Here is a 16,380-nt window from a genome sequence, read left to right on the forward strand (position 1 = left end):
ACATAATTTATGGACCATCTCCACCTAACACATCTGAAGTAGTGATATCATTGGATGCCGAAAAGGCTTTCGACAGGGTGGAATGGGACTACCTATTTTGCACCCTTGATAGATTCGGTTTTGGTCCCAAGTTTCTATCGTGGATTAAAATTTTATATAGCTCTCCGATGGCAGCTGTACGAACTAATAACAATATCTCATCCCCTTTCCCACTAACACGAGGGACGAGACAGGGGTGTCCACTCTCCCCTCTCCTCTTTGCCATTTCAGTAGAACCACTGGCGATAGCCCTGCGCAGCAATGAATATATAACAGGAATTACAAGAACAGGATTGGAACACAAGGTTTCACTTTATGCAGATGATATGTTACTTTTTATATCGAATATTTCTTCATCTCTTCCTGTCGCCCTAAATATCCTAAAGGAATTTGGTAAAATTTCGGGTTACAAAATAAATGCCTCCAAAAGCGAATTGATGCCCATAAATCAGATGACAAGGGACTCTCTATCTGTGTGTTCATTGCCATTTAAAGTATGTTTGGAAAAAATGAAATATCTGGGTGTTTGGGTCACACACAAATTTAAAGATCTTTTCAAGGCAAATTTTCCACCATTTTTATCCTCTTTGAAGCAGGATCTCGAGCGCTGGGATTTGTTACCCTTATCTTTGGGGGGTAGAATTAACACCATAAAGATGAATCTATTACCCAAGCTTCTTTATCTGTTCCAGTGTGTACCAGTTTATTTAACCAAAACCTTTTTTATCTCCCTTAACAAAAAGCTCACCTCTTTCATTTGGAATAAAAAGAAACCACGTATAAGCAATGCTATATTACAAAGACCTAAACAGCATGGAGGACTCGGTTTACCAAATTTTCAGTTTTATTATTGGTCTGCGAATATTAAAATGATGTCCTGTTGGATGGCAAATGACAAAACGATGGCTGTACCTGCCTGGCTAACTCTAGAGAAAGACTCCTGTAATAACACCTCACTATCTGCTTTGTTATGTTCATCTCTACCATATCCAGAGCCTCTAATTAACTATACTTCAAACCCAGTTGTCATTCATTCTTTAAAGATATGGAAACAGTTTAGACGACATTTTGGGATCTGTCAATTATCATTACTTGCTCCTATTGCGAAAAACCATGCTTTCACCCCACCCTTGACAGATTCTTTGTTTGGTGCCTGGTCAAGACAGGGAATCTGTTCATTTGGAGATATGTTTGTGGATGGCCTGTTCTCATCATTTGAACAGATTGTCTTAAAATTTGGAATCCCAAGGTCTCATTTCTTTCGATATTTACAGATCCGAAGTTTTATTTCCTCTAATCTCACCCAGTTCCCTTTGAAGCCCCCAGACACTCTCCTGGACTTGATTTATGATCTCAGATCATCCAAGAGGGGAAAGATAGGTGACATCTACTCGTTACTAATGGGAGAAAGCTCAACCAGTCTAAAGTCTCTTAAAAACATCTGGGAGAAGGACCTCGGTGTGGGCGTTTCAGACATCCTATGGTCAAAGATGATTGACAGAATATACACATCTTCAATATGTATGAAACATACCATCATGCAATTTAAAATATTTCACCGGCTACACTGGACCAAAGTTAAACTTTCAAGATTTTTAATAAATATAAATCCCATATGTGATCGTTGCAAGCAATTCCCAGCCACTTTAATTCATATGCTTTGGGAATGCCCTGGGTTATCTAATTACTGGAAGTTCATATTTGATACACTTTCCAAAATTATAGGCAAGGACTTAAGACAATCTGCCTTCCTGGCTGTATTTGGTGTGGAGACGACAAACCTGGGCTTGGAACACCACACACAAAGCTGTCTGTCTTTTGCCACTCTTATAGCCAGAAGACAGATTTTGATTAGATGGAAAGAATGTAACCCTCCAACATTTACACAGTGGATTAAAGACATGCTGTACTTTGTTAAACTAGAAAAGATAAGGTATACAGTCAGAGGGTCAGCTGACAAATTTTTACTGTCATGGCAGCCCTTTCTAAGTCATGTTGAAAGTCTAAGCTCTGATAATTTTATAAGTGACTGAACCTTAAGTTCTTTCTCTGTAACAGATATTACAAACCCAAACATTAGAAACTTTCTTTGGTCTTTAGGTGCCCCTTTGGTCCACATGTCACTGCTCCTCGCAGCTATGCTTTCCAAAGTCAGTTTGTGACCAAGATGACGTAATGTATAATTTATTGTAACTCACTGGACTGTATTTTGTTTACTCGTCTTTATTTTATGTGTGTATGCATATGTATACATATATTCTTCTTTGTTATTGTTATCATTGTTAGGTATTATCATTATCTTGTTTAATTACTGTATGTTTTTCATTATTATTGTTATTATTATTTTGTAATCTTTTGACTATTGTGGCTTCCTCAATGTTTCTGTGGGAGGGTGGAGGGGGCGGGGTTCCTTGTTTTATTTCAATAATGAGAATGGCTTATTCTGATGACTGTATTGTAAAAATCATAAATAAACCTTGTTCAAAAAGAATCTGATCTTCTTTGGTAGATATAATTTGCAGTAGATATTGATATATCGTAATTCAATTTTTATATTTAAAAGGAGAAGAATAATTCAGCCTTGGATAATAGAAATTTCGACATTAATATATCTTTTAAAAACTTCTGATGATTTAACAAATGCAAATGATACATTTCAGATATACTCACTACCTAAGCATTACTTTTTTTGAAAACTTTGAGATCTGTTGTTAATAAATGTAATATTTTGGATTAAAACATTGAGGTTTCATGTTCACACAGCTCTAAATGAGTTGTTTCATAGATAAAATATAGCTAAGGTATTTACCAGTGCATGTTACGTTAACATTGTTGTAGTTAAGTTCCCCCCATTAAAAGGGGTCCTCTTGGCCACAAAGATGCAGATGTCCTAGCATTAGGAGCTCCCATGTTAGTGACTCATCAACTGTATTTCATGGAATATGTGAAGCACTGAAAAGTGAAAACCACAGAAAAGCCTTCAGCCTGTCCCAAAGTAGGTATTTCTCTAACCAAACCACACACTCTGTTTATAGTACCTATGTATGACAGTTATATTCTGAAAATTGCTCCTGACAAAACTCTACATACAGTCATTCAGTTTGTGCAGTTGGATGATGTACCATTCAATGTAGAGCGTGCCATTTCATTGTTATAGATCTCTATCTTATTCAGCATAGAGTACCTAAAAAACTGTTTAATGTCGCAACAGAAACGGGCCTATACAAAGTAATGTCAAATAAACAAAAATATTGAAAGAAAAATAACTTTAGTACCAGAAGATGCACCTTTGGCTGTGATCACAGCACTAAGTCTGTGTGGATTAGTCTCAATCAGTCTTGCATATTTGCACACTGCAATTTTTCTCCATTGTTCTGTACAACACTGTTCAAGCTGTGTCAGGTTGCGCAGGTATTGGGCATGAACAGCCCTTTTCAAGTCCAGCCACAAATTCTCTATAGGATTGAGGTCTGGGCTTTGAATCGGCCACTCCAGAACATTAACCTAGTTGTCTTTTAGCCATTCTATGTAGCTTTTGCAGTATGCTTTGGATCATTGCCTTGCTGAAAAATAAATGGTCTCCCAAGACCTAGTTCTCTCACAGACTGAATACGATTTTCCCCAGGATATCAGTGTATTTTGCAGCATTAATTTTCCCCTCTACCTTTATGAGCATTCCAGGGTCAGCGGCTGAGAAACATCCCCACAGCATGATGCTGCCACCTCCATGCTTCTTCTTTTTGGTTATGTGCAGTATTTGGTTTTCGCCAAACATAATGTTTTGTCTGATGGCCAAAAAGCTAGATTTCGGTCTCATTAGACCAAAGAACCTTCTTCCATTTATTTATGGCGTCTTCCACATGTCTGGGTGAACTCTAGATCTAATATGAGTTTTCTTCAACAGTGGCTTCCTCATTGCTACTCTCCCATAAAGCTTTGATCAGTGTAGAACCTGGGCAACAGACGCTATGGGCCCTATTTTCCAGTCTGGACTAAGCCCTTTTTTACGCGCCTATCTCCTTCGCATATTCTTCGATCCAGGTTCCTGACACGCCCACTGAGCGTAAACCGACTGGGCCATTATCTCTTTTTTTGGTCTGTCTAAAAATCACGGAACATGGAGTTTTCTTAACGCTAGTAAATGTAATTTAAAACCGTGAAAGCATAAAGTTTGTTTGTGTAGACCAGGGGTGTCCAATTCCGGTCCTCGAGGGCCACTATCCAGCATGTTTTAGATGTTTCCCTCTTCCAACACACCTGATTCAAATGATTAGGATCGTTATCAGGCTTCTGCAGAGCTGGATGAGGAGTTGATCATTTGAATCAGGTGTGTTGGAAGAGGGAAGCATCTAAAACATGCTGGATAGTGGCCCTCAAGGACCGGAATTGGACACCCCTGGTGTAGACAGACTGATTTTATTAACTTCTTACATTCCTGCATGCTCAGAAATGCTCATTTCCAATCATTTTTTGTGTGGAAAAAAGCACATTTTCTTCTACCTTGATGTATTTATTAAAGCAATAAAAGGACAAATCATCCACGGGGGTGAATACTTATGACAGGCACTGTACCTGAAGTTTTCACTGGCATCCACGGAGTTTAACAAAGGACCATTTCTTTTACTCAGTTGTGTTCACTGAGAGACCCATCTTGCACTCCTGAATGAGGCAAGAAACCCCACAGAAAGAACCTGCTCAAGTTAATTTCAATATTAGTCAATCTAAACATCTGAGAGTAATTCATCCCTCAGCAGTGCAGCAGGATAAAACCAAATATGTGCTGAGTCACATTTGGAACCGCTTGTTCTGGGCCGGCTCCAAAGCAGGTTGATTCATCATTGGATTAACTAGGGACATTAAAACAATCGGTCTACTTTTTCCAGCCTCAATGAGGGATGACATTAAAAAAACAAAACCTAGCTCTCATATAACTGGAAGCATGTTACTAGTGATGCATCACAGACAACAATAAAATCTTTACCAAAACATGACAACATGTCACACAAAAATGCCTGTCTGTGATTCTTCCTTCTGTCACGTGTCGAGCCAGTTTTTCAGGCTCTGGTTGCTGGTGCTGTGTCTAACACAACCCTGTGTTTGAGCAACCTTTGCACTGCACACAGCACAGCCTGTCTGCACTGCGTGTATATGTGCGTGTTTATACAAGCACACTTGGAGCTCCCTTTTTTTTAGGTCCCTCCTTTGACAAACTGACTGGTAAATAAGGGGTTTTCATAGTACGTGGAATAAGGTCACATTGTACCTTTAGTATGCAGGCCCTGGTCTTTTAATGTGTTTGCAAAGTCATTTTTGTGTTCAGGACATGGGTGTAATGCATGCGCAGGTTAAAGGCACAGCTTGGCCCACAATAATGAGCATTGAAGTGTTTTGTTTTGCCAAATGCTCTGTTGTTCACAGCGGTTGAGTTAGAATGACACAAACTGCACCCTTTGACTTGAGTGTGTAAATATATCTTTAGCTTATGTCACTGCTTACTTTGGCAAACATGAATGTGATGAGTGAGAAGCGCCAACACCAAGATGGATTAGTGCCAGTAGGTGTAAAGACTCTCTATCCCTTCTGTGCGCTGGATGTTTATTAGATAATGTTGAGTTGGATTGTGAGTGTTGTGCGTGTGTGAGAGAGGGATAGAGGGGGAGGTCATCTTTACTGGCACCTCAGATTCATCTTGGCCCATTGACACACTTCAGTGTTTGCAGGAGAAGACACGCTCAGAGCAGAACAGTTCAGTGGCTTGAAGAGACCTTGAGCAACGTCCCGCTATGGTCAACCAGATGGCACAGTGGAGGGTGATATTACATATGAGGGTGTGTCCGAATAGTCCCTCCTATCTCCTTTCCTATCCACTTCGCATTGTGTTTAAGTTTAAGTGGCTGTCATGATAAGAAGTGTTCCAATTGTCTAAAAGCTAAGGAAAGGAGGCTCAATGCTTCCTTTATAACCTCATTTAGCCTAGGAAACACTGATGCATCCTTTACCAAAGGAGACCAGATAATGCTGAGACAACATTTAAAGGGACCTGATCATCTGAGGGTTCATGGAAAGTCATGATGACATAAAGCAGAGCACTCTGTCGTCCAAGAAAAAGAGACATTTTTTAGCCACATGTTTTATTCAAAATATTTCATTCACCTAGGAATGCTTTTTGTGGTTGTACATTTGCATGCCTATATCTTGCATAAATGTAACAATTTCATAAAATCATACCTATTTTTGGATTAATGTTGATTTCTGAGTGGAAGTTGAGTGTGAGCAACCATTCTCAATGACGTTCTTTTAGTTTCACTTTTATTCCTTGTAGTCTGGTAGCTTCTTTTCCTTTGATTTACATTCAAACCTTGTGATATTTGAGATTATATCAGCAGTTAGAGGCCCAGAGGAAAGTGTTATAAATGTGCTTTTAGTAGTCCATTTTTGGAAACTTGTAGTTTTTTTTTCCCCCAAGGCGGACATCACTAACCTTTGCCACCATCGGATTATTACGTCCACTAGTGAAAGTGCGTCTGATTGTCAAAACAATGTGATCGCCTATACCTAACTCCTTTAGGAAGTCTCTTAACACCTTTCCTTAACCCCGTGATGTCATCCACAGGGTTAAGGAAAAGTAGATAGGAAAGGAGATAGATGGGACTATTCGGACGCAGCCTGATACAGACTCCAGCTAATGTGGCTGCAGTAATTGCATTGCTCAGTGAAGTATGTTCAAATAGGGTAAGATGATGCAAAGTATGATTTTGCATGACCTTTGAGCATCAATGTGTCTTCTTTTTCAATAATTAAAACACCTAAGCCTACTGGGTGAATGTTAGTGCACTTCAAACAGCAGATTTAAAAGTTTTGTTTTAAGATCTAGTATTATGCTATTTTTCACCCATCTCCATTTGTTCTAAAAACCCCAACAACATAGTATTTTAGGTTTATTTTCCAAAACTCACCCGTTTTCCAGAGTTTTACCTTCCTGAAAAGTTCTTCAACGGGTGCAATTTGTACTGGTGAGACTACCAGGGCCAACCAGCCAGGACTCTACCCAGGGACGAGGCACCGTGCCTGGCCAAAGCCCATTGTTCCATTGATGGGACTGAGCTACGAGCACAGATTTCCAGGGCTTATAGCGGGCGCAATTCGAATTATAGCCAAAAGGCGAGCACATATCGGGAGAATAAAACCCCTTATAAGTCAGGGTGGAGCTGAATTTTTACAAAATGTGGAAGAGCAAGGAAGGGTGGAAACAGAACCTTTTTCAACTTTTGGAACAAATGTGTTCGGTTTTCATCTTTTCAGTTGTCATATTTCTTTTTCGAATTTAGAAAATCCTGCTATTGTTGTATCTATATTGCTTTAAAGTTTAAACTGGGGATGCACCGAATATTTGGTAATCGAATATACTTGGCCGAATATTGCAAAAAAAAGCCGCCTTCGGTGGAGTGAGTTAAAATAGTAGCGAATAGCACAGTCGGAGAATCTAGTGATACACACACATAGATTCATTTCTTTGGCCCAATGTTACAAACTCTGCTGTGATCACATTGTTGATATCTGCCCTGATCAGTGCATACCCAAACATCACTAAATATCTGCCTCCCGGGGGAAAACACTGTTAGTCACAGATATAAAGGCCTATTTACGACTATCACCAAATGTGGGAAGGACCCTAAAAACATTCATCCCACGCAGGGACAGCATGCAAACCCAGTTCCTGCTTCAGTGAGGCCAAATCTATCTCTCCTAAACATCTCGTGTTTAATAAACTCTTCCTAATTTTAACTGAGGGGAGATGCTGTCTGAGAATGGACTCAATTATTCAAACTGTATCTTATCTTTCTTTATTTGTTCTGATCAGGTCATGGGAAGTCTTTCCTAATTTCAGAGAGTGGAATGTTTCTCACACCACTGACAGATCTCCTGTCTTGTCTAACTTCCAGTATTTGCTTTGACCAGGGTTGGGGTCAATTACATTTTTCAGTTACAATTACATTTGCAATTATCAATGTTCAATTACAACTCAATTTCAGTGACCAGCATTTTTTTCAATTACAATTAAATTACAAATATTTTTATCCTCAAAGTCAATTACAATGACTTTCTCAATTACTAAAGTTCAATTACAATTGATCACAATTACTGAGCCTGAAATAAATAACCTAATTTAAAGTTAACCTTCCTCTTGTGTTAGCTTTGTGTTAGCATCTCTTATGATAACGGGTCCTAAATCAACTGTAAAATACACTGAAACAATTATCTGTCATCAAATGTCCTATCTTTCCTGTCTATTGGTTGCTTTGTTAGACTTCCTAATCAATGAAAATATAGGTATTAATATATTTGGTTTGGGCATCTGAGCCTTTTTTGTGTCGGTATACACCTAGATTAAAAAAAAAATTAAATGGTAAAATGTGGGAAAGCTTGAGATGACATCATTTAATAATTAACTACATATGTAACATGGTTCCCAGGTTTTGCGTTAAATTATAATTGACTTTTTTAATTGAATTTTCATGGCAATTCCAATTACAGTCAATTATCTAAACTCAATTACAATTTTATCATGATTACGACGACAACAGGTTTTTAAATTACTATTATAATTACCCCATATTTGTAAGTAATTATCAATTATGCGATTACAATTATAATTGACCCCAACCTTGGTTTTGACTGCCTAAATTTTAAGTAGTGTAAGATGATGTATAAGTTAACTAAGGATGTCCCGATACAACTTTTTCATTTCCAATATGATACCGATATTGCGTATCGGTCGACACCGATATTGATCCGATCCGATATCAGCATGAATCAAACTTAAATTTCTTACTTTTTTTATTTATTTTTTATTAAAAAGGTAATTATTTATTTTGTAGTGTGGAATGTTAGAAAAGGTTTGATAAAGTGATGTTACTCAAACAGAGAACAATAATCAGCAACAGTAGGTATGACAAAAACTGACCCATTTGTTATTAACCAATTGGTTTCATAAATTTTAACTTTCAACATATTATCTACAGTATTAAATGTAAAAAAAAATTGCAAAAAAATAAATGAATCGGAAATTTGAATCCGATATTCAATATTTGTTTTCAGGCTCATATCGGACCGATATCGGATCGGAACGCCCCTAAAGTTAACCACTGTGATAAGATGCATCTAAAATACTTCAGTATCTTTCTGTATTGTGCATACGTGACTTTTTGCCTCTTGACTTCATACAATACCAAACGTAAATGACCATGACTGATTTTTGTCCTCTTTTTTTATAGCCTTTGCTGTTGTTTATTTATAACTGCCCTTGGCTTTGTGATAGTCTGCCAGCTAGATGTTGCTTAAATGTATGACCCTAGTAATAGCTGCTTGGCTTCTGCATGCACATAGGCCTGCATTATCTCAGCACACACAATAGCTGTGGGACTGCTCCATCTATTCTTAGTCCGCTCCCACTCACAATTTGATGTTTCAATACATGCAAATCAAAGCCTTTCAAACATATGCTGCCCACACGACAGACGCTTTTTAAACTTCAAATTCATCAGGCCTTTTCTAGTCCAGTTTTTGTTTCACTAGGACGGCATTGGTAAGCCAACTCTGTCTAAGATCTTTTCTCTTGTGTGATTTGTGGCTTTTTTTTCACCTCTCCATGCCCTTGCCTGGCTTTCCTCCTTAGCTTTATTTATTTTATTGTGCTGCTGTGACTTTTTTACGTGTCAGTGTGTGGATGGATGCAGCTCCGTTTGGTGCAGTCTTTACTTAAAATCTGTTAAGAGGCAGATTTGTCTGGATGGGATTATTTCTGTGTTTTTATGACAACCTGCCTGAGACTGCATTAGGATTCTCCAGCTGTGTCTCCAGTGGTGGGTTTCTGAGTGTGAACGTCTCCGTGTGTGTGTGAAAGAGGCATAATTGAGTGGTAGCATCAGTGGCAGGAGTCGTATGAGGCGTCCCACGTTGTCTGGAATAGGCTGATAAATTGTTCTCAGTCTGAGACACACTTTAAGCCACAGATGCACACACACACATTGTGCCAGTGTTTAGGTGTGGGTGCCTTGATTGTCGCTCCCTCAGTGCAGCTTCTCCTCACCTGTAGGTCTTCTGAGAAATTGATGTGTAATATCTGCTTGATTAATGGTCTCTCTTTAAGGGTTGCAAAAAGATCCATATGTCCTTCGACCCCATTCTGAACGACACGTTTTATATAATGGCGGCTACACTGTGATGTTGCAGACCTCTATCATACCCAACAGTTTACTCTCCTGGGGTATTAACATCTCCTCGAGGCACTCAACATTTGTTTATCTATGCTTTCAAAGCTAAGTGCCAAGCTGAAGCTAATAGCTTTTATTGTCTCAGTGAGTCATTATCACCACACTAATCTCAGTATTACGGCCCCTGCTGGCTGCCTGGCAGAAGTGACAGTAATGGATTACAAGTTTCTGTAGTTCCTTTTATGGGTATTTGTACTTTTTTGAGTACATTTCTAAATCAGTCATTTTACTTGTACTTAAGTGTGTTTTAAAATAAGTAATTTGTTACATTATTTCACTCAACCTTTACTGAGTAATTTATAAGTTTTTGTTTTAAAATGATCAACGGATATTGTGACAGTACAAAAAAATGAAACGACCAAACAACAATCATATGCATCACATAATAGCCGACCAACCAGATTAAACGTAATGCACCACACCAAGACAGCATTGAATGGAGGTTATTTTCTCAGAGCATTGCCAGAAGAAGACCTAGCCTACTGCTACTTATGTGGACGGAAGTGCGTTAGTTTGTTGAGCTGGAGACATTTTCCTTCAGGTTTTGTATTTTTTTCCCCCTTGGGGCCAAGCATCATTGTATGCTGCAAATGTGTAGGAAACATCGCAAGTGAGCTCGCAGTGCGTTTGGCCGTTTGTGTTGAGTGGTTGGCTGTTATTTATGCCTGGATTAGGTGACCAAGTGGCAAGCGGGGGTTCCTCGACGAAAATTGTGCTTTTCGCCTCCAGCGGGCGGAATTCGGACTCTACCCGGGAATGACGCACATTCGTACGCAGGAGGGACAATGACTTTCCGGTGATACCACTTTCTGCTTGATCCAAGGACTTTTGAAAACCAATGGAAGAAGCAGTAAGCGAGAGACCGCACCTTGCTTCCACACCCCTTCTCCAATTGATGGGACAAACATGATTTCTGAGAGTGTGAAAAGTCTTATAAGCTATGTGTAAGTTCATTACCATCATGGTTTTTGCAGTGATGCACCGAATACATTCGCCCGAAATTGCAAAAAAAGCCACATTCGGCTTTCGGTTTAGTGAGTTAAAAGCAAGGCCGAATAGTAGCGTGTGACGCAATGATGCAGTCAAACATGCAGTGATTTTGAGTCGGAAAAGTGTGTGCGCGTTGCTGCAGGAGCAGAGCAGAACACTCTCCTCCTTTCCACACACAAACACAGCCATACTCTCTCCTTTCCGCTTACTGCTTCACTGCAAACACACATAGCTCAGTGTCTGATCATACATGCTTCAGTTGTCCTCTATGATAACACCAACTTTGTTGAAACTACAAGAAACTTCTTAAACTTGTCCATCCTTTTTTCCCTCGCTTTTACTTCTTCTTGTTTGCATTGGTTTCTACTAGCTGTTTACACAGCATAGAATCAGTATAGCGTCTGATCAGTAAATCTGTGATCGACCTTGTGGGTCTGCAGAAGAAATCCGTGGAAGTGTACTTCACTTAAACACCACTGCTCTTCAAGCTGAAAAGAGTTTTAGGAAATGGAAAAAGCCAGTGTGATCAGACTCTAAACCAGGAGTCATGCTGTAAACCTGCTTCTTTTAACCACACGTTGATGAAATGCCCCCCAGTTCTGCTCAGATTAGCTCCTGTAGCTGTGTTTTAGCTTCGGTCAGCTGCTCCTATTGCAGAACTGCTCCAAGCTCTCCATCATAGCCTCTTTGATAAATAAAACTGCTGTGATTAATCACAATGCACCTGTGATCAATCAAGACATAGTCCCTCCCTGAATCAAGTTTCTCCACCGACTTTCCCCCCAGCTAACCAACACACACAATGACATTTGATAAAAATGCAGATTATGACCAGCAAATGATCAATACATGCTGAATTTGGCCGGTATTGATTTCTTGTATAGGCCTACTGTCATTGTTTCTTGATTGATTTGTTTGAGATACTCGATTACATCAGGGATATCCAATATCAGTTATAGATAAGGGTGTCCTGATCTGCTATTGATGTGATACATCATACATCTATGTCTACACATATATATATATATATATGTTTTTATTAGATTTATTAAGGTTATTTTTAAGGTCTTAATTGATTGTTATTTATTCTATTCAACCGTAGAATATTCTTTTGTTTGAGGTTAAAAATGATTAGAAATGAGTGATATTATTGGCCGATATTGGCAATCAACTGTAGTTTCAGTCTAAATTGGAATCAGTTTTTCCACAGATCTTGAAAAATCAAAAAGAGCTGTTGTTTGAGACATTTTGCATTGATGATGTTTATTATCCCCTGCCACAAAGTGTGAAGGGGGATACTTTTCTCAGAAACCGTTTAAGATACAATAACCAAATTTGGTGTGTGGCTTCAGGGTATCAATACCTTAATGGAGTTTGAAAATGAGAAGCACACAATTATTTTTCTTTCAGAGTTATTGCCCTTTTTCCGTTTTATTAACTCTGTTCGAGGTATCTTCAAAGGCGACAGCTTTTCTCAGAAACCATTTAAGGTAGGATAACCAAATTTGTTGTGTGGCTTCACAACCTTGATGGAGTTTCAAAATGAGTAGCGCGCAATTATTTTTTCTGTAGTTATTGCCTTTGCTTCCTTTTTTATGGACTCTGAGGCATCTTCAAAGGGAACAGCTTTGAAACTGTTTAAGATTGTTAGTAATTTTATATTCTAATGTGATAATATTTTCATATGTATACATCTAAGTTCTTAAATTTAGGAAATTTGGGAAAAGGTTGTGTCATAATGACAACCAATCTGGTGGGGGATGTTGATGACTAAGTCTTCTTGTTTGTGGAATACATCCAGTGGGGCATCACAATAAAACCAGCCTTAACCACCTGTTATTTCCATGGAGATAGATATTATGTGACTTAAAATTAGGTTTGAGGGAGGGGTCCATATACTGTTACCTTACAATATCGGAAAGCTAATATCTAATATGGAACATTGATTGTTAAACCCATTGGTTACTGCGAATGGGTCAGTTTTTCTCATACCTACTTATATCATATTGTTTTCTTATAAAATAATTCTTATATCACTTAAGCAAGCCTTTTATAATATTCCACAATACAAAATAAGTCATAGAAGTATGCATGATCCGTGCTGATATTGCATTGTATTGAACCGATAATGGTATTGGTCAACAATCAAGGCATCATTATTGTATTGTATTGGAAGTGAAAAGTTATGTCGGGACACCCCTAGTCATAGAGGGCCACAGTTCTGCAGGTTTTAAACGTCTCCCTGCTGCAACTCAATTAAAGTTTGGACATGCCTGTTGTCCTTAGTTTGCACTTAGTGCTGTACAAAGTTACGGCTGGTTTTACAGCAGTATCATATTTTGTAAAGAAGGCCAAGTTTACACTCATAATAATATGATCACAAGCTTTCACCATTAAGTCTTAAAATTCCCACATAGCCAAAGCAGGTGCTGCCTGCATCCTGTGCACCTGCTGTTGTGGAGATAAAAGCTGCAGGAGTAAAACGCCAGCCTTATGCCAACTTCAAACATGAAAAGAGGGAGGACGTGGATGCGCTACCTTTTGAAGCCCATACACTGATTTTCAGGGGCCTCTTGATGTGTCACCTCCTCCATCCTTTTCTTTGCTCACATCCGCCTCCTCCTGTTCTTTCTCCTCACTGTGTTCTGTCTCTTTAAAAAGCTTCTTTTCTTCTTCATCTGACCCTGCTTTCCATCAAACTCTCTTTAACAGGGCTGCGGATTTGATTTTGATGATGGGTAATCATCTGCTGCTGCTGTGCGTGCGTGCGTGCGTGCGTGTGTGCATTTTTTTGTTGTTGACAGCAGTCTGAAGAGCTCTGTCATTGACAGCTTACGACATATGTGAGTGACTCTGAGACTATCTATAGTGTAATGTGTCTTGTCAGTGTGTTTGTCTTTCCCTGGCAGTGTGTGTATGTGCGTGTGCGTGTGACAGCCTTGTGTCTGCTGCTGGGCTGTTACCTTTAACTTGGGTCATTCTGATTTAAGGCTTGGCTCTCAGTCTGTTTACACGCGTCAGTGCAACTTGATATGTGGGCTTTTAGATTCTTCTGTGAAGGCAAAACCTTTGTGACGCTTTACCCACATGGAGCATGGGCCAATTACAATTACGTCTTCAATTATCCATGTTCAATTACAACTCAATTATGATTACAATGACTGACATTCTTTCCAATTCAAATTAAAATGATTATTTTTCCTCTGAAAGTCAATTACATTGACATTCTCAATTACTAAAGTTTAATAACAATTACTGAGCCTTTGATAAATAACCTTCTAAAACGTAGCCTTCCTCTTGTGTTAGCTTTCTATTTCATCTCTTATGATAACGGATCAGTTTTGACGCATGTCTTAAATCAGTCATAAAACCTTGTTAGGCTTCCTCATCATGAAAATATTGGTATTAATATTTTTGAGGGTCTGAGCCTTTTTCTGTCAGTATACCTAGGGCTGCACAATTAATCAAATTTTAATCATGATCACGATTTTGGTTGAACCAATTAAATAAATCTGATCGTCGGCTATATTTACATTTAAAATACGGGCTCTACTCTCTGTGATAATGTATTTATTTCATTAGCCTTTGGTATATTTTAAATTCTTGGGTTAATTAAAAAAAAAGTATAATTCTTATTTAAAGCTTCATGTTGCACTGTAAACAGTACACTTATTGTTTGTTTTAAAAGTAGTGTAATTAAAGCAGATTTTTTTTTTCCCCCAACATGACAAATAATTGTGATTACAATTGTAATTACAATATTGTTCAAAAAAATTGTGATTATCATTTTGGTCATAATCGTGCAACCATAAGTATAACCCTAGATTTAAAAAAAAAAAAAATGCTAAAATAATCCTGAAGAGAACTGACACGTAAACTTGATATGAATCATAATTTAATAATTGTTAACTATGTATGTGTATGTGTAAGCCATAGAACTATAACATGTTTTAACAGGTTTGCGTTTCATTAAATTGTAATCTCTTCCTTAGCGATAGGGTGAGAAGCTCAGTCATTCGGGAGGGGCTCGGAGTAGAGCCGCTGCTCCTCCGCATTGAGGAGAGCCAGGTGAGCTGGCTTGGGCAACTCATTAGGATGCCTCCCTTATGAGGCGTTCAGGGCAGGTCCCTCTGGAAAGAGACCTCGAGGAAGACCCAGAACACGCTGGAGAGACTATATCTCTTAGCTGGGAAGGGGAAGTCTGGGCCTCCCTGCTAAGGTTTCTGCCCCCGCGACCTGACAAAGGATAAGCAGAAAAAGATGGAAGGAAATTGTAATCCACAGTTTTTATAGAATTTCCCTGCCAATTACAAATCCCCAGTCAATTGTCTGAACTCAATTACAATTAAATTATGATTACAGCAGCAACAGGTTTATTCAATTACAAATATGTCATATGTGTACTTAATTATCAATTACGTGATTACAATTATCAATGACCCCAACCCTGACATTGAAAGGTGCACAGCAGCGTTTGTTACCATGAATTTAATGTAATTCCTTGTCGTTGTTGTTGTTGTGCAGGTGAGAGTGCGATGAGGAGAGCTCTCAGAGTGTGAGGCCATGGGCTGCACCTCGGCCAAGCAGGTGTCGGCCGTGCCCAACGATGAGGAGGGACGTGGTAAGGCCTACAGCAATGGAGACCTCTTCACTGGTCAGTTCCCACACACACACACACATACACACACTGATGTCCATAAAAACCTTCACACGCTCAGTGTTGTAAACCAATTTTCCCATGAGCGCTCACTATATACAGTATGCTCTTCACGGTAGGTCAGAATTCTCACACAGAGCACTAATTCATCCATTAATCACAATAACTGTCAACTCCACCGGCTTTATTGGAGCTGCCAATGTTGACTGTGAGGAAGTTACGTTGGTGTCCCTAAACATCTCACACACAAATCTGAAACACATGTAGTAGAGAACAAGAGCACAAACCTCCACCAAGCACCAAATAATATCCTTGATATTGGCAGTTATCTAGATCAGTGATTCTCAACTGGTGGGTCGCGGACCTGTGCTGAGTGGGTCGCGAACAGCTGGTCAAAAATAAATAAATACTAAAAGTCTC

The 16,380-nt window shown here is 38.9% G+C and overlaps 1 protein-coding gene across 1 annotated transcript in view; it reads left to right on the forward strand.

The window, feature by feature from the left end:
- The window catches only part of LOC114461509 (uncharacterized protein C1orf21 homolog), a 68,652-nt gene that overhangs the window by 18,716 nt on the left and 33,556 nt on the right, over positions 1-16,380 (forward strand). The window contains exon 2 of the mRNA XM_028443644.1: positions 15,828-15,957. Within this exon, the coding sequence (XP_028299445.1) occupies positions 15,867-15,957 (91 nt within the window). The 5' untranslated portion in view covers positions 15,828-15,866. The remainder of the gene's footprint in view (positions 1-15,827; positions 15,958-16,380) is intronic.

This window comes from Gouania willdenowi, chromosome 4 (genome assembly GCF_900634775.1).
Source record: "Gouania willdenowi chromosome 4, fGouWil2.1, whole genome shotgun sequence".
Lineage (NCBI taxonomy): Eukaryota > Metazoa > Chordata > Actinopteri > Blenniiformes > Gobiesocidae > Gouania > Gouania willdenowi.